This window comes from Ursus maritimus, unplaced genomic scaffold (genome assembly GCF_017311325.1).
Source record: "Ursus maritimus isolate PB19 unplaced genomic scaffold, ASM1731132v1 scaffold_121, whole genome shotgun sequence".
In the NCBI taxonomy this organism is placed as follows: domain Eukaryota; kingdom Metazoa; phylum Chordata; class Mammalia; order Carnivora; family Ursidae; genus Ursus; species Ursus maritimus.
The window spans coordinates 2,865-21,526 of NW_024423576.1; the positions used below are offsets into that span (position 1 = coordinate 2,865).

Consider the following 18,662-nt stretch of genomic DNA (forward strand, 5'->3'; position numbering starts at 1 on the left):
TAAAACACACACACACACACACACACACACACACACACACACAGAGCTAACATAATACTCAATGATGAGTTAAAATTTTTTCTTTAAGAACTGGAACAAAACAAAGATGACTGTTTTCATGACTTCTGTTCAACTTGGGATTGGAAATTCTATCCAGAGCAATAAAAAGAAATAAAAGCTATCCCAGTTGGAAAGAAAAGAGCAAAATTATCTTTTTCCAGATAACATGATCTTATATGTAGAAACCCATAAATACTACACACAGAGATACACACAATATTAGAACTAATAAAGAAATTCAGCAAAGTTGCAGGATACAAAATCAAGACATAAAAATCAGTTGCATTTCTACACACTAAAGGTGAACATCCTGAAAAGGGATTGAAGTTATCAGTTCCATTTATAATAACATCAACAAGAATAAAATACTTAGGAATAAAGTTAATCAAGGAGATAAAAGACTTGTACACTGGAAACTACAAAACACTGATGAAAATCATTAAAGAAGACACAAGTGGAAAGGTATTCCATATTCAATGATTGGAAGACTTAATATGGTTAGGGTGTCAATACTACTTACTTAAAGCGACTTGTAGATTCAATGCAATCCTTATAAAATCCCTTGGGTTTTGTTTGTTTGTTTGCAGAAATAGGAAAACTTATCCTAAAAATCATTATGGCATCAAAGGACCACAAATAGTTAAAGTGATCTTGAAAAAGAAAAAACTTAGACTCCCACTTACTGATTTCAAATTTACTAAAAAGCTGTGTAATCAATAAAATGTAGTACTGACAAAGGCACCATATAGACCAATGGAAAAGAATAAAGAGCCCAAGGATAAAGTCCTGGATATATGGTCAAATGACTTTCAGTAAGGTTGCCACAGAAATTCAATGGAAGAAAAAAAGTCTATTTAATAAATGGTGCTGGGAAACCTGGATATCCACATAAAAAATAAATGAACATGGACTTTTACCCTACATCATAAACAAAACTAACTATAAATGTATTCTAGACATAAACATAAGTACTAAAACTATAAAATTCCTCAAAACATACTGGGGAAATTTCATGGTATTGGGTTTAACAATGATATCTTGAATATAGCAAAAAACCACAGGCAAAAAGAAAAAATAGATAAATTGGATTTCATCTAAATTTAAAACTTTTATACATCAGAGGATGCTATCAACTATTAAAAGCATCCCATAGATTGGGAGAAAATATTTGCAAATCATACATCTGATTAAAATTAATATTCAGAATATAAAAAGAACTACTAAAATTCTCAAACTCAATTAATTTTTTTTAAATGAACAAAGATTGGGAATAAATATTTCTCTAAGAAGATATGCAAATATCCAATATGCATATAGAGAGATGCTCAACATCACTAGCCATTAAAGAATAAAAATGATAATGAAGTACTACTTCACACCCATTAAAACGGCTATTATAAAAAAATGAAAACAACAAATGTTGGTGAGCATGTGAAGCCATCGTAACCCTTGGCAGAAATGAAAAGTAGTGGAAAAAAAGTATGGGAGTTCCTCAAAAATTAAACAATTGCCATATGATCCAGAAATACTTCTAGGTATATAATCAAAACAATGGAAAACAGTGATCTGAAGAGAGATTCGTACACCAATAGTGGTAGAAACCTTATTTACAATAGCCAAAAGATGAAACAAACCAAATGCCCTTTTATGGATAAAAGGATAAGCAACATATGATATAAACATGCAATGGAATATTATTCAGCCTTAAAAAGGAATGAAATTTTGATACAGCAACAAAATGGATGAATTTGAAAACATTATATCAGGTGAAATAAATCAGACTCAAAAGGATAAATACTGTAGGATTCCACTTGGATTAGGTACCTAGAATATGCAAATTTATAGAGACAGAAAGTAGAATAGTGATTACCAGGGCTGTGGGGAAGGCTCATTGGAGAGTGTTAGTTTAATGTATACAGAGTGTCAGTTTATAATGATTAAAATTTTCTGGAGATGGCTAGTGATGGTCATTGTACAAAAATGTGAATGTATTTGTGTTCCTGAACTGCACACTTGAAAATGATTAAGGGGGTAAATTTTATGCTACATATATTTTACCACAAAATATAGTATGTAATTTATGTATTAGTGTTTTAAAAACTAAGATAGGAGGTACACTCACTAAACTCATATTGTGAGAACAGTATATACTGCTATTCACAGCAGCCAAGGGTATCCTAAAAGATAATATAACTTTTGTTAATATATGGGGAATATACAGTCTAAACAAATTGAATTATTTTCCACAGTTGAAAGGGTGGGGGAAAAGCAGAATATGTATTTAATACACACTATAACATGATTAAATGTAAATAAAATGCAAGATAAGTCAAATCAACCCAGAAGCAGAAATGTTTTGAAAAAAAATTGAAATTCCTTTCTTACAATAAAAAACCTATTTGAAAATAAGAAAGGGGTGTCTACAGGAACACCATTTTAAATCTTATGCACTTTTGGCCGTTAGAATTGATTACACCTGCAGTTTTATTTAGCACAGTCAGTGTGATTTTCCAGACCCAGCCAGGTGACTTTCAACAGTCTGTTTCATTACCATCAGTAGTGTGATATATTAACTTGTGCATATCTTCAGGGCTTTAATCTTTTATGTGAGCATGCAAATAGCTTACGTTTTAGCAACTTGAAACCAATTCCTGTTTTCCATTCTGAAAGAACAGGCAAATAAATACCCTGCCCACATTATAGGGATTTTTTTCATACCTTAGTCTTTTACATTTTTACTCAAGGAAAAACAAATAAAACCAAAGTAGTGGTGTACTCATGATTATCATTATTTCTATTTTCAGTGCTGTCATAGTCCTGTCTCCTGTTGTGGCCGCCACAGTAAGGATGCGTAATAGGATGGCATTTGTCAGGAATTTGTTTCCACCATATTATTTTATGACTCCTTCAGTTTCTCCCTCAGAATCAAGCATTGATATTTTCCACCTTGATCTTCCTCAAATATTGTAATGAGTATATGTGCTTCTTTCTTTAAAGATTTTATTTATTTGTTTGGCAGAGAGAGCGAGAGAGAGAGAGAGAGAGCAGGAACAGAGGGAGGGGCATAGGGAAAGGGAGGAGCAGACACTCAGATGAGCAGGGAGCCCAATGTGGGGTTCAATCTCAGAAATGCAGGATCATGAACTGAGCCAAAGGCAGATGCTTAAAGTACTGAGCCACCCAGGCACCGCTGTGCTTATTTCTTTTGACAGAACATTTTCCTATCAGGTTTTGGGCTTATCATTTCTATTTGAATTTCAAGATCAAGACTTATAAATACAGATCTTGGCAAATCCTTGTTATATTCCTTGTGTACAAGCAGGTTAATAGCATTTACTATTTTTCATACTTAGTCACTAATGTCTGAAAACTGAAACAATATATTTAGGACTCAATATCTTCTGCTATTTCTTTATAAACAGAAAGAATTATAAAATCTCTTGTGACAACGAATTCATTAAAGTCCAAATGAACATTTAGATATGAAGTATTTAATAAACAATGATGCTCTAATTTTCAGAATACCAAAAAAAAATTATTAGAGCACTAACATGCAGCTAGCTTGATAATCTTTTGTTAATAGAAATATATGATATATATGAAGCCAAAGTTTTGCAGCTACCATTTGGATAATGCCTCCCATAATCTCTGCCCAGCACCTGTATCTCCCTACCTTGAAACAGAAACTTTTCCAACATTATATGCATTGCTTCTTTAAAGATGAACAGTAGAATGATTTAAATCTGCTGACATAGATGTCTTATTTGATAAAGCATCACTTTGGTTATGAATACTGTAACAGAGTAGTGACTACCAGATATCCCTCATCTTGTTCACTAACTGTGGCAAATAAAAATGGCATGCATCCTTTTTTCCCTTTAGCTCTTTCAAAAAATGTTTCTTAAAATGTGGAGATAGTTGGAGTTCCATCAATCATCTTCAAAGAACCAAGGAGAGTATTACTGTACAGGATCTATAGCTGAAAATTAGACTGAATCTATATCATTGATGACATGGAACCCCTTAATTTGTCTGGATAAACAATATCCACATATTTTTAACATGATGAGAAAGAATAAACCATCAACTGTTTAAGCCATTCTTAGTGGGTCTTGTCTCGTGCAATTCCTAATTCATATAGTCTGTGTTTGACTAGTTAGAAATAATGGGGTGTTAAAAATTCAAGACGCTTTTGGCAATAATTTGGGAAATATTTTTGAAAATAAATTTCACAAAATTAAAACTTATTACAAAGTTTTAAAAATGAGTTTTTTTGTGAGAATTTGGGGTGACAACTTTTGGATACTTTTTTTACAACCTAATTTTTAAAATAAACATTAGTAAAGATAGGCAGTAATAGGACTTATATGTATGGCAAATACTTCTATAATTATCAGATGAAATAATACATATATATCTTTATTGAAGCATAATTACCATACAATGTTTTATTAGTTTCAGGTGTACAACATATTGATTTGACAGTTCTATAATTTTCAATGCTCACCATAAGTATGAAACCATCTGTCACAACACAATGTTATTACAGTATTATTAAATATATTCCCTGTGCTATACTTTAAAAAGAAGATTTATTTATTTGAACGAGAGAAAGGGAGAGTGAGTGCACGAGTTGGGGGAGTGGCAGAGGGAGAGAATCCTTAAGCAGATTCCCTGCTGAGCATGGAGCCCAATGTGAGGCTACATCTCACACCCATGAGATCATAACCTGAGCTGAAACCAAGAGTCCGACATTCAATAGACTGAGCCAGTCAGGCGCCCCTCACCCCATGCTGTACTTTATCTCCATGACACTTATTTTATAACTGGAAGTTTGTATCTCTTAATCTACTTTATCTATTTCACACATTCCCCCAAACCACCTCCACTCTGGCAACCACCACCAATTTGTTCCCTGTATTTAAGAGTCTGTGACCAGGGGACACATGAAAAGATGCCCAGCATCACTAATCATCAGGGAAATGCAAATCAAAACCACAATGAGATATCATCTCACAGTTGTCAGAATGAGTAGTATCAAAAAGATAAGAAATAACAAGTGTTGGCAAGAATGTGGAGAAAAGGGAACCTTCATGCACTGATAATAGGAATAAACTGGTGCAGTCACTGTGGAAAACAGTATGGATGTTCCTCAAAAAGTTAAAAATAGAAATACCATATCACCAAGAAATTCTACTATTGGGAATGCAAGTTGGTACAGCCACTCTGGAAAACAGTGTGGAGGTCCCTTAAAAAGTTAAAAATTGAGCTACCCTATGACCCAGCCATTGCAATACTGGGTATTTACTCCAAAGATACAGAAATAGTGAAGAGAAGGGCCATATGCACCCCAATGTTCATAGCAGCATTGTCCACAATAGCTAAATCATGGAAGGAGCCGAGATGCCCTTCAACAGATGACTGGATTAAGAAGTTGTGGTCCATATATACAATGGAATATTACTCAGCTATCAGAAAGAACGAGTTCTCAACATTTGCTGCAACATGGATGGCACTGGAGGAGATAATGCTAAGTGAAATAAGTCAAGCAGAGAAAGACAATTATCATATGATGTCTCTCATCTAGGGAACATAAGAACTAGGAAGGTTGGTAGGGGAAGAAAGGGATAAAGAAAGGGTGGGTAATCAGAAGGGGGAATGAAGCATGAGAGACTATGGACTCTGAGAAACAAACTGAGGGCTTCAGAGAGGAGGGGGGTGGGGGAATGGGATAGACTGGTGATGGGTAGTAAGGAGGGCACGTATTGCATGGTGCACTGGGTGTTATATGCAACTAATGAATCATCGGACTTTACATCAGAAACCAGGGATGTACTGTATGGTGACTAACATAATATAATAAAAAAAACATTAAAATATTAAAAAAAAGAAATTCTACTATTGGATATTTACCCAAACAAAATGCCAACACAATGAAAACACTAATTCAAAAAGATATATGCATCCCTATGTTTATTGCAGCATTATTTATAATAGTCAAGATGTGGAAACAACTCTAGCGTTTATCCATGGATGAACAAATAAAGAAGATGTGAGATTATATACAGAGAGAAAGAGAGGGAGAGAGAATAGAATATTAGTCATCCATAAAAGAGAATGAGATCTTGCCATTGGTGACAACATGGATGAACCTAGAGGGTATTATATTAAGTGAAATAAGTCAGGCAGAGAAAGACAAATACCATATGATTTTACTGATATATGGAATCTAGAAAACTAAATGAATGAACAAACAGCAGAAGCAGACCCATAAGTACAAAGAACAAACTGATGTTTGCCAGAGCAGGGTAGAGAGATGGTCAAATGGGTGAAGGACAGTGAAAGAAACATGAATGGTGATAGATGGTAGCTACTCCTGTTGTAAGCATAGCTTAATGTATAGACTGCAAATCACTGTTATACACCTGAAACTAATGTAATGTTGTATGTCAATGATACATCAATAAAAATTCAAGAACTATATATATAATATGGTTAGTATATAAGTATCCTATATTTGTCTATATGGGCATATAAATAAAGAATTGTTGGAAGATTCATGAAAATGGGTAATAGTTACATCTCAGATATGTGCCTTTGATTTTTGCTTCAATTATTATTTTCATCACAAAAATGAATGTACATTATTTTAACAGCTATTTTAAAGTATTTGTAGGGAAAGATAATTCATGGCATTAGTACAATCTATGTACTATTAGACAAGTTAATAAAATACAGTGAATGAACAGTATGATTTTCAATTCAGTGAATATACATAATGTCCATGAAAAAGGTATGAAATAGCCAATAAAATGTTCATAGCAAAATAATCTGTGTGAATGCATATTTAAACATTTTTCCTTAAAGTTTTTTTATTTTTGAAAGCAAATGTACAATCAAATTGTGAGAAAAATATTAAACATGCATTTGAAAATAGAGTATAAAATATTAGGAATAAAATAAATATTAGGAATTTATTTGGGAATGAAAGGCCACGTACCTTATTAGCACCACAAACAGTTCCTTCTTTTACCCACATCATTTCGCCATCTCTAAAATTATGTGGAAAATCCAAAGCAACACAGAGGCGTCCAGTTATATTGGCATAAATAACAGTGGCATTCGGAATCTTAATTATTTCTTCCCTTTTATATTGACATATTAATTTTCCACACAGCAGATCCCTATAATTTATGAATAAATGAAATCATTAGATTTCAATAAAAAGAAATATTAGAATATCATTTATGAAGCAAAAAGATTTAGGTAAAGCATTTAAGGCTTGCAAAAACATGCATGAATTAATTGTAAAATAACAAGAAGTATAAAGGCTTTGCTTGCATTGCTAAAAATAACTGAATATTTTAATAATTTTTAACTACTTCCCAGTTAACCTGATCACTTTTTTGGTAATAATTCCTTCACTCTTTTTTTGATTTGTAAAGATAAGCAATTCCAAGATTATTCTATTTTTAAAAATTAGTAAAGTTGGTAAAGTTTATCTAATTACCAGTCTTATTGGATTTTCTTTTCAATTGTTCAAACATAATACCTACTCTCAGAATTATGGGTTCCAAATAGACAAGACATTGAAACCCACATTCAAAAAGCATTATACACAATAAATATTAAAATAAAACCATGAAAGATACATCATAAAGATAGTGCTGTGAAATACAGAAAAAGTGATAAAAGTAATGAAAACAGAAAAAAGCATTAAAAGCAAAAGAGCAATAATAAAATTTAAGATTGACTTCCCAAGAAAAACAATGACCAGAAGATTATTGAATGACAGTTTAAAAAAAGAAGCAAATTGTCTTCCCACTCTATATGCAGAAAAAATATCTTTCAAAATGAAACATGGCATTTTCAGACAATAATTAAGAAAATTTGTCACCAGCAGTCCTGAACTAAAGAAAATATAAACCAAGTTCTTCACACTGAAAGGAACTTATCCTAGATGGAAGCTTACAGAAGTACAAAATGTATATAACTCTATCAGATTGAGGAAGTCCCTTTTTATTCCTAGTTAGATGACAATATTTATCATGGATCAGTACTAGATTTTGTGATAAGTTAGAAACAGAACCAAGAACATTGTGCTAATAAATCTAAATGAGGGGGCTATGGGATAAAGAGAGAAGATATATTTAAATTATCTACCCCCAAAACAAATATAGAACTGGGCAAATTTGTCAAAACAACCATTTCAGGGCTATAGAAACTGATCAAAACAAACAAAAAAGTGAGACTCATTTATGAAAAGCTGCCATAAAATCAAGTAAGAATAGTGGGAGGTGTGTTCTTTTTTGCTGAGTCTGCTCCTATGCCCTCTCCCAAATCAGTTGATGCTATTTTACCAGGGCAGGGCTGGTCATGGAAACCTTTAAATTAAATGTCAGAGGAGTGGTTCTAGACTTGGTGAAGAGAACAAATAATCTCACCCATCAATACTTTGAATAAAAGTAGTAATAAGGTTAGGAAAAGAATGTAAAACCAGAAACACTGTGAGCCCAAAGTTGAGATCTCAATTGGGATTAGTCAGCTATTAAAGTTTGTTTGTTCAACAATTAAAGTCCTATGTGATCTAACAGATTGGACAGAAATTAAAGGCATGATCCTGGAAATAGTAGTTCCATAAAGGGTAGTGATAAACTCTCCTTATATCACATCCCTAGCTGACAGGGAGGCTACATGTATGTGCTGGAGGAACCTCAGAAAGACTGATGAGAACCAACACCAGTGAAAACTTTACATTTGCCTATAATCTAAATGTGCTCCCCAATTATAAAGAAAAGCCTAAAACCACATGGCTCTAGAGATAAGTTCTATGAAATGAATAAAGAAAAAATAATGCTACACAAATATTGACAGAAAGTGAGAAATCAATCAATGTAAAACACCACATTAATAAAAGAAAGGAAAAAAACCATATGATCATTTCAATAGATGCAGAAAAAAAGCATTCAACAAACTACAACATCCATTCATGATAAAAACCCTCAACAAAGTAGGGTTAGAGGGAACATACCTCAATGTAATCAAGGCCATTTATGAAAAACCCACAGCTAATATCATCCTCAATGGGTAAAAACTGAGAAAGCTTTCCTTCTCTATAGTCAGGAACAAGACAGAGATGTCCACTCTCAACAGTGTTATTTAATGTAGTACTGGAAGCCTAGCCACAGCAATCAGACAAAAAGAAGAAGGAGGAGGAGGAGGAGGAGGAGGAGGAGGAGGAGGAGGATGAGGATTGGAAGGACAAATATTGTTAAAATATATTACCCAAAGCTATCTAAACTTTCAGTGCAATCTCTATCAAAACACCACCAGCATTTTTCACAGAACTAGAACAATCAATCTTAAAATTTTTATGGAATCGCAAAAGACACTGAATATCCTAAGCAAACTTGAAAGAGAAAAGCAAAAGCTGGAAGCATCATAAGTCCAGACTTCAAGTTATATTATGAAGCTGTAGTAATCAAAACAGTATGGTACTAGCATAAATCAATAGAACAGAATAGAAAACCCAGAAATGAACCCATAACTATATGGTCAATTAATCTTTAACAAAGCAGGAAGGAATATACAATGGGAAAGAGACAGTCTCTAAAGAATGGTGTTGGGAAAACTGGACAGCTCCCTGCAGAAGAATGAAACTGGACCACTTTCATACACAATACGCAAAAATAAATTCAAAATGAATGAAAAACCTATGTGAGACAGGAATACCAAAATCCTAGAGAAAAAAATAGGCAGCAACCTCTTTGACACTGGCCACAGCAACTTCTAACTACATATGTCTCCTGAGGGAAGGCGAACAAAAGAAAAAAAAAAACCCACAAAAAATCACTATCAGACTTCAGCAAAATAAAAAGCTTCTACACAGTAAAGGAAATAACAGAACTAAAAGGCAACCTTTGGAATGGGAGAAGATGTTTGCAAATGGCATGTCTGGTAAAGGGTTAGTATCCAAAATATATAAATGACTAATACAACTGAACACTCAGAAAACAAACAATCCAGGGGCGCCTGGGTGGCTCAGTCCTTAAGCGTCTGCCTTTGGCTCAGGGCGTGATCCCGGAGTTCTGGGATCAAGCCCCACATCGGGCTCTTCCACTGGGAGCCTGCTTCTTCCTTTCCCACTCCCCCTGCTTGTGTTCCCTCTCTCGCTGGCTGTCTCTCTCTCTGTCAAATAAATAAATAAAATCTTTAAAAAAAAAAAAGAAAACAAACAATCCAGTTAAAAAATTGGCAGAAGATATGAATAGACATTTTTCCAAGGAAGACATACGGATGGATAACAAACACTTGAAAAGATGGTCCACATCACTGATCAAGGAAATGCAAATCAAAACTACAGTGAGATGTCACCTCACACAGGTCAGAATGGCTCAAGTCAATAACACAAGAAACAATTGGTTTTGGTGAGGATATGGAGAAAGGGGAACCTCTTGCACTGTTGTTAGGAATGCAAACTGGTACAACCACTCTGGAAAACAGTATGTAAGTTCCTCAAAAAGTTAACAATGGAATTACCCTATAATCCAGCAATTGCACTACTAGGTATTTACCCAAAGGATACAAAAACACTGATCCAAAGGGATATATGCATCCCAATATTGACAGTCACTTTATCTACAATAGCCGAACCACAGAAATTAGCCAAGTATCCATCAACTGATGAATGGGTAAAGAAGTATGAGATATATATAATGGAATATATACATATATAAAATGGAATATGACTCAGCCATAAAAAAGAATGAAATCTTGCCATTTGCAATAATGTGGATTGAGCTAGAGTATTAGGCTAACAGCATATGATTTCACTCATATACGCAGATTAAGAAACAAAACAAATGAACATGGGGGGAAAAGAGAGAGAAAGAGGAAAACCAAGAAACAGACTCTTAACTAGATGGTTACTAGTGGGGTGGTGGGTGGAGGGAGATGGGTTAAATAGGTGATGGGGATTAAGGAGTGCACTGTTGTGAGGAGCACCAGGTGTTGTATATAAGTGTTGAGTCACTAAATTGTATGCTTAAAACTAATATACTGTATGTTAACTGGAGTTTAAACAAAAACTTAGGGGCGCCTGGGTGGCGCAGTCGTTAAGCGTCTGCCTTCGGCTCAGGGCGTGATCCCAGCATTCTGGGATCGAGCCCCACATCAGGCTCCTCCACTAGGAGCCTGCTTCTTCCTCTCCCACTCCCCCTGCCTGTGTTCTCTCTCTCGCTGGCTGTCTGTATCTGTCAAATAGATAAATAAAATATTTAAAAAATAAAGAATAAAAATAAATAAATAAATAAAAACTTAAAACATTAAGATTTCAAGAGCTAAAGTTAGATTAACAAAAGTAAATGAATTATATATTGTAGAGTTATCACTGTTTAAGGTATATGCAATATTTTAACAAATTGGGTATCTTGAAAATTATGTCTGATGGATAATGTGAGCGTCTATTTATAGTATATGTTATGCCATAAAATTTTTATTTGGCTTATGAATTGTGTTGGAGGTCTCAAATTCTACCACATACCCACTGATATATCAGAGGATTCAACAAATTGTCCTGCACCAAAAGTGGCAGGGGAGACAAACACCAGCCCAACTATATACCTGTTCTCAAAATAAATTCCTGATCAGCAAAATCTTAGCAATGATGAAAATAAAGATATCTTAGAGCAATTTTCTATGGCCTGACTTTTTCTGCCTTTGGGCAAAAAAGGAAAATGAAAAAGAGAAAAGCAGCTCTTGATGTTCAGGTGAAAGAATTAACAGCAAGGCATTAGAATTGATGTGAACTGACGTGCGCCTATAGCTAGATCATCGTGCCTAACTGTTGAATATAAGGAATTTTAGGAATATCAACCTTAAGCCAAGTTACTCTGTGACCATGATGGGTCAAGACAAAGACAAACCTGCTCCATAAATTATGTCTTGAACATAGAGAGACAAGACATAAACATGGTCCAAACAACAAAATTACCAAACGTCGCTCTCATCCAGCTAATACGAGTGACTGTTGCTCATTATCAATGACAACTTCAACTTCTCTCCAGTCGTTCTTCTTCATATGTAAGATTTATTGAGGTACCCAGTCATAGAACTACCTTCACTTTCTGAAAACATCCAATTCAGAAGAAAGATCGACTTCCTAAAATCCTGTTGAAAATCACTTAATGCAAATCCAAGTCCTATAAACATTTTCTAAAACTTTGGAACAAAGATGTCCCACAGTTTCCCATGGAGTTTCACTGATTGGTACATGTAATAAACCCAACTTGTTCAACTACAGTTGTGTTCCTGTGGTCTTTGGCTGGAAGGCATTGACACAGAACCTGATCTAAACTCATTTCTACAAAGAGTGGGTTAAAGTGGATTCCAGTAAGGGTAGAATTCTAATCTGAAACACACACACACACACACACACACACACACACACACACAAGGCACTGGAATTTAACCAGGAAGGGAAAAATTATATGAGAATAGAGCCTTAAAAATTGGAACTAAGTCAAGAGATATTATGGATTAGGATTTTTTAAATTCAATACAGAACATTCAATCTCTTAGCTTGAATAGTCAGAGTGCAGAACTAAAAAATGGGCCTCATGTTAATTAGGTGACTGTAAATTTAAAGGTACTCAGCACTAAAGTGTGCATAAACTTCATCCTAAATCCTGGCAGACCACTGAACTAAGCATGTGCAGTGAAGACTCCAGGGAGTTCATAAGAAGCATCTTAAGAGGCATAAAGAAATGAACAGTATTTCAGCTGCTGCTCACAGAGAGGTATTGTTTATAGTATAAGTCCAACTATGTTAAATTCCTTCCATAACAAAATTCTATAGCATTTAGAAAACATAAATGAATGCAAAGTTTCCATTACATATTATTCATAGTATACAATATAAAGTCAAAAAAATTCTAAAAATAAAATGTGACATAGTCAAGGAGCAAATAAATCACTAGATACCAAAATCAAAATGACGTAAATACTGCAATTTGCAGAGAAGCACTGTATAGCAGCTAATATAAACATATCAATGATTTAAAGGAAAATACTGTCATGATAGCTTGAAGGGGTTTTTTTAGTCAATAGATGGAATCTTTGTACATAATTTTAGCAATTGTGAAATGACTTCTATGTATTTTGAGCTGGAACATATAAGAAGGGAACTTATAAATGTACTAAAATGTACTTTGTGGTGTTTAATAAAAAATAAAATTATCACTTTAACTTCATGTTTTAAATACAGAGATATTCGTGAACATATAAATAATTGTGTGATACATGTATGTGCATATATTACGTGTATGTTCTAGCTCTATTGACTAAGAGGGCTTAGAGGTAATGAAAGACAGTGGAAATAAGCACACCCAGTGCCCAGATATTTATTTTTTAAATATTCTCTACTAAAACATATATGGGCTACTTGGATAAATAGCTGAATCCAGAGTAGAGGTAGGAAAAGTATAACAGAACCTAGAAGATTTTGAAAAATTTGGAAGTTCTTAAAGAGTCATATACAGTTTTGAAAAAAGACACTGTGGCCAAATAAAAGAAACTCTCAGTAGCCAAACCGAGACAATCTGAAAAAGAATCAGAATAAATAATAACAGTAATGTATTCTATACTATTGAAGAAAATAACAATTGCTGAGTATGAACTGATATAAATAAACACATAAACAAACAAACAAATAATTATAGTGAAGGGAATACTTCCTACAGTACATTTCTAGTTTAAAGGCAGAGTCAATAATGGAGTTAGAAATCATCAATGGATTTTAAATTCAGTGGATCAAAGTTTGAATAGGAACAAAGTATGTCCATGGTTTCAGTATAATTTAACCTAAAATATCCAAGATTGAGAAAAAATGCCATGTACCCTTTAAAAATTTCACTAAAGCATATATGTCCATTGTGGACATGCTGAAATGCTTAAAATGAATCTAATTACAAAAAATATCCATCAAAACCAAATTGAGGGAAATCTTTAAAACAATTACTCCGTAGCATTAAAAAAAAAAAACCTATGGAAAAGAAAAAATTGAAACAAAGAAAATTTTCTAGATTAAAGCGCATTATGATAAATACATTATGATATTAGATTAGATAAATACATTAGATAAAATACATTATGACTAAATGCAAATATATGACTGGATTTGAAAAATCCTTGCCTTCCTGAGAAAGGCAAAATAACTCTAAATACTTCACTGAGACAATTATAGAAGTTTTAATATGAACCATATTTTATAGCTACAATATAGTTTTGTTAAGAAAATATCTTTATTGTCAGGAAAGACACGTGATTTATTTAGGGGTAAAGAAGAATAGTTTTCAATATTCTTTCAAATGGTTTAGGAAAATCATTTTGAAGACAGGAGAGGAAAGTTGAAAAAAGGATAAAGCAAAAGGCCAAACTGTAAACAATCGGTAAACCTGGGTAAATGTGTATGGGGAATCTGTACTATTCATGCAAACTAGAAGTGTTTTACAGAATTTTTACTTTCACTATCAAACCATCTTTGAAATTATATCAAAATAAAATATTATAACAGTAACATTCTAGTTCTAATATATATATTAATTATAAAATTTAATAATTAACTCCCATATAGTGCATACTATGTGTCAGTCCCACTCTAAATACTCTCAATAGAGTATCTAAATTCCACACTGGCATCAGCCCAATGGTGTTAGTGGAATTAATATTCATATTTTACATATCAGAAAAATGAAGCACATATCACACAAGTAGGTAAGCAGTGCGATTGGGATTTGAAACAAAGATGTATGGCTATAGAGCACATGTTCTTAAACACAGTGCTTTACTTACTGGATAGTACAAATTCATGCATTTTCATTTCCTCACTATAAGAATGCTCATCCTTTGTAAAATTAAAATGACAGTATGCAAAATAAGAATGAGCAGTCTGTCTAATGTTTTTAATGTACCTATACAAATTAAACACTCTGAGGGAAGGTACAAGGGATAAGCAAATATATGAGAAAGAGCAGTATAAATATTCTGTATTAAAGACATTTATAATTTATAGTCTTACTTCATGATCAAGTAATATTTTGATTACTCATAAGCTTAATTATCTGCTGGTATTTTCTAATTTAAAGCAATAAATAGAGTTTCTCAGATAGATTTCTTAAAACATACTTAGTTTGACACTGTCTGTATCCTGAAGGACCTGAACCACAGTTTCCAGATTGATCAGTCTTAGAATTAAGGTGAGTATAACACTCTTCAGGACCAAAATCTGCATCTGAAAAAAATGTGTAGTTAGTCATACTGAGCTTCTATTAATTTAAAATAATTTATGAATATATTTGAAATTCTGAAATAGTTTAAGATATATTGTAGAAAATATGATCATAACAAATTGAAAACAAAACTAAATTTAAGATAACACAAAATCATTTCAATGATATAATTAAAAATTGAAAGCATTCTGATCTACTACCAAAAAGATATCTTAAATTTAACCATGGTGCACAGTTTATTTTGCTAATTTTTTGTAAGTCTAGATATCTATAAGTGTATAAGAAACTAAAAATTGACTTATTGGTCAAGAACCTATTTTGCATAAATGTCTTTTCAAGTCAAACTAAGAAACTAATATCTTACTTTTGCATCAGATTTTCCTCAGACAAAAATCTTGGGGAGTCATAATTTTTACATTCACTACCCAATCCATGCACAAGATGTGTTCAATTCTCATAAGAGCTAATCTGCTTAAAGAGCAGTTTATTTATTATAACCTCCATTAGTTCTACTGTAGTGGAAAGATTAACCCAAAACCTTTGATAGGAAGATTTAACCACTGCACTGTGGTGCTGAAGAAAAATGGCACACCTAAGAGGATCCACAATGGACATCAGGATCTCAGCTGAAACTCCTACGGCCTCTAGTGAACTGAAAATAAGCAGGGTTTTTTTGTTTTGTTTTTTGTTTTGTTTTGCTTTTTTGTTGTTGTTGTTGTTTTTATCCCAGAGATCATTTGCAAACCTGGTTATGGGTGAGAAGTCAAAATTATATGTTTAGCTAGTGAAGCAGGCCATTGATGGTGGACATAAAAATAGGCCAAAGTTGAAAGATTTTTATAGCTATAGTAATAAAATTAAAGATCCAAGGGGCCTCAACATATAGTTTATTCTCCCCTCAAAGCTTTTTCCTGCTTCTAAACATGTGAAAAGCAGAAGATTCAACCAAAAGAGATTCTTAACTATAGGAAACAAAACTGAGGGGCAACTGGGTGATGGGCACTAAGGAGGGAACTTGATGTAATATACAACTTGGTGTTATATACAACTGTTGAACCACTAAACTCTACCTCTGAAACTAGCAATACACTATAAGTTAATTAATTGATTTTAAATACATTTTTTAAATAACAAAATAAAATAAAATATAAGGAGATGACTTCCATAAAGCAGTGTGGATTTTTCAGCAGTTTCTGTGTTGTGCTTACATATCTGCCAAGAGGAAGAGTCTCAGTAAATAAAACAACTCTCATTTGAAAACCCTGAAGTGTTATGCCATAGAAACAGCAGTGAACTAAATAAATGGAACTTTATTTAAACTCTGACCAAAGCTTAATACATATCAGTTTCAGATTTAATTAAAGTGATCAGTCTCTCATTTCATACACTTAACAGAAGAAAAAGATGGATAATAATAGTATCTTACAAAAAGCATTTTAAACTGAAAGCAGGGATTCAAAAAAGGAAAAAATTGAAGAAAATAAAAAAAATTTAACTAGAAATGTCTTTCTCATTCAAGAAAAAAATATAAGATAAAAATATCTACCTATATTAAAATAGTTGAGAAAAAGAACAATGAGACATATATATGAAAATTAATTACAAAGGATATAAATATGCAAGAAAGAAAAGTATCAAAAATAAATATATTGAAGTAATTTTATGGAGAGAGAATTAAATATAAATTAAAATTTTAAGAAAATCTGTATAATAATACAGTATTTACACCAGAGTTCCAAGAAACTCACAGAACATTAAGAAGAATTAAGCATACACACATACACAAATACACCCAAACATGTGATATGAAGACTGGTTAAAAAAAAAAAAATAGGGAAAATCCTGATAGCTCAAAGGGAAAACAGACACAACTTAACAGAGTTTCTTTAGAAAATATGGAAACCATGTAACAATAGAATAACATCTTTAAAATGCTAATGGGGTTAGAGGTTCTAATTCAAGATGGCAAGGTAGGAATATTCTGAACTCACCACCTTCACAGGCACACCAAATCTTCAACTCCATATGGAAAAATTTCATCTCCAAAAAAACCCCTAAAAACTAGCTGAGCAACTCCTACACACTGGGCAAAGGAGAAAAAAAAACCCTTAAAATTTGGTAGAAGCGGAGGCACAGATGCCACCCCTGGCATAGTGACCCACGATCATGAATGTATACAAACCCAGAGCAATAACACAAAGAAAGCTGGAGTGCCTATACCAACATCACAAAAATGCAGTATAAGAAAAAAAACTGTTACTAAAGACCAAGAGAGTCAATCAGTGAAGAAAATATTATAGTTATAAACATGTTCCCTAAGAACAAAGCACCAAAATCTATGAAATAAAAACTGGCAGAAGGAACAGACAAAAATAATACCTGACTTTTATCGGCTTTCAATAGTGGACAGAACAAATAGATCAGTAAGGAAATACAAAATTAAAACACTATAAATGAACTAGACCTAAAAGATATCTGTAGAACACTCTACCCAAAATAGCAAGATACATATTCTTCTCCATGCATATGTGAGGCCAAGACAGTCTAAAGAAATTGAAAAGGACTGAAATCATATGAATTATGTCTCTGAATACCATGGAATTCAATGAAAAAACAATAATAAAAGTATATTAGGGAATGTACAAACATGAGAATTAAAAAACACACTCCTAAATAACCAAAGCAGCAAAGAAAAAAAAAATCTCATGGGAATTTAGAAAATACTTTAAAATGAGTAGGAATAAAAACATGACATACAAAAATTTATGAGAAACATTGAAAGCAGTATTTAGAAACTGATATCAGTAAATGTTTAAAATAGGAAAGAGGTGGCGGAGTTAAGATGGCGGAGGAGTAGGGGACCCCTTTTTCAGCCGGTCCCCTGAGTCGAGCTAGATAGGTACCAGACCAGCCTAAATAACCACGGAATCAGCCTGAGACGCAGGATGATACATCTGGATCTCTACAAATGAACATCTCCAGCACTGAGTATTGAGGTACGAAGAGGGGAGCTGTAAACCGTGCACGGATATCGGAAGATAAACGGAAGGGGGAGGGAGCCGCCGCGTTTGGGCGCCGGGAAGCTGCAGCCACCTGCACGGGGGAGCGGGCGGACTCACAGAGGGCACCCACGAGAGAGCGGACTGAGACCGGTGAGCCGGGAGCGCGCGCCACCAGCCATCTCCCGGAACACCGGAATCCCGGTGTGCTCACGGGATCCAGACTGAGACCGGGAGCTCCCGGAGCGCGCGCGGGGCGGCTGGTGGCTGGCGGGCCACCTGCACGGGGGAGCGGGCGGACTCGCGGTCGGCACCC

General features: G+C 33.8%; 1 protein-coding gene across 1 annotated transcript in view; it reads right to left on the reverse strand.

Annotated features, from left to right (window-relative positions):
- Nucleotides 1–1,060: 1,060 nt before the first annotated feature.
- Nucleotides 1,061–18,662, reverse strand: part of LOC103680432 (disintegrin and metalloproteinase domain-containing protein 2-like) — a gene marked incomplete at both ends in the record, with an annotated part of 50,834 nt that continues 33,232 nt past the window's right edge. The window contains 3 exons of the mRNA XM_008709957.1: nucleotides 1,061–1,143; nucleotides 7,046–7,244; nucleotides 15,244–15,349. Of these exons, the coding sequence (XP_008708179.1) occupies nucleotides 1,061–1,143; nucleotides 7,046–7,244; nucleotides 15,244–15,349 (388 nt within the window). The remainder of the gene's footprint in view (nucleotides 1,144–7,045; nucleotides 7,245–15,243; nucleotides 15,350–18,662) is intronic.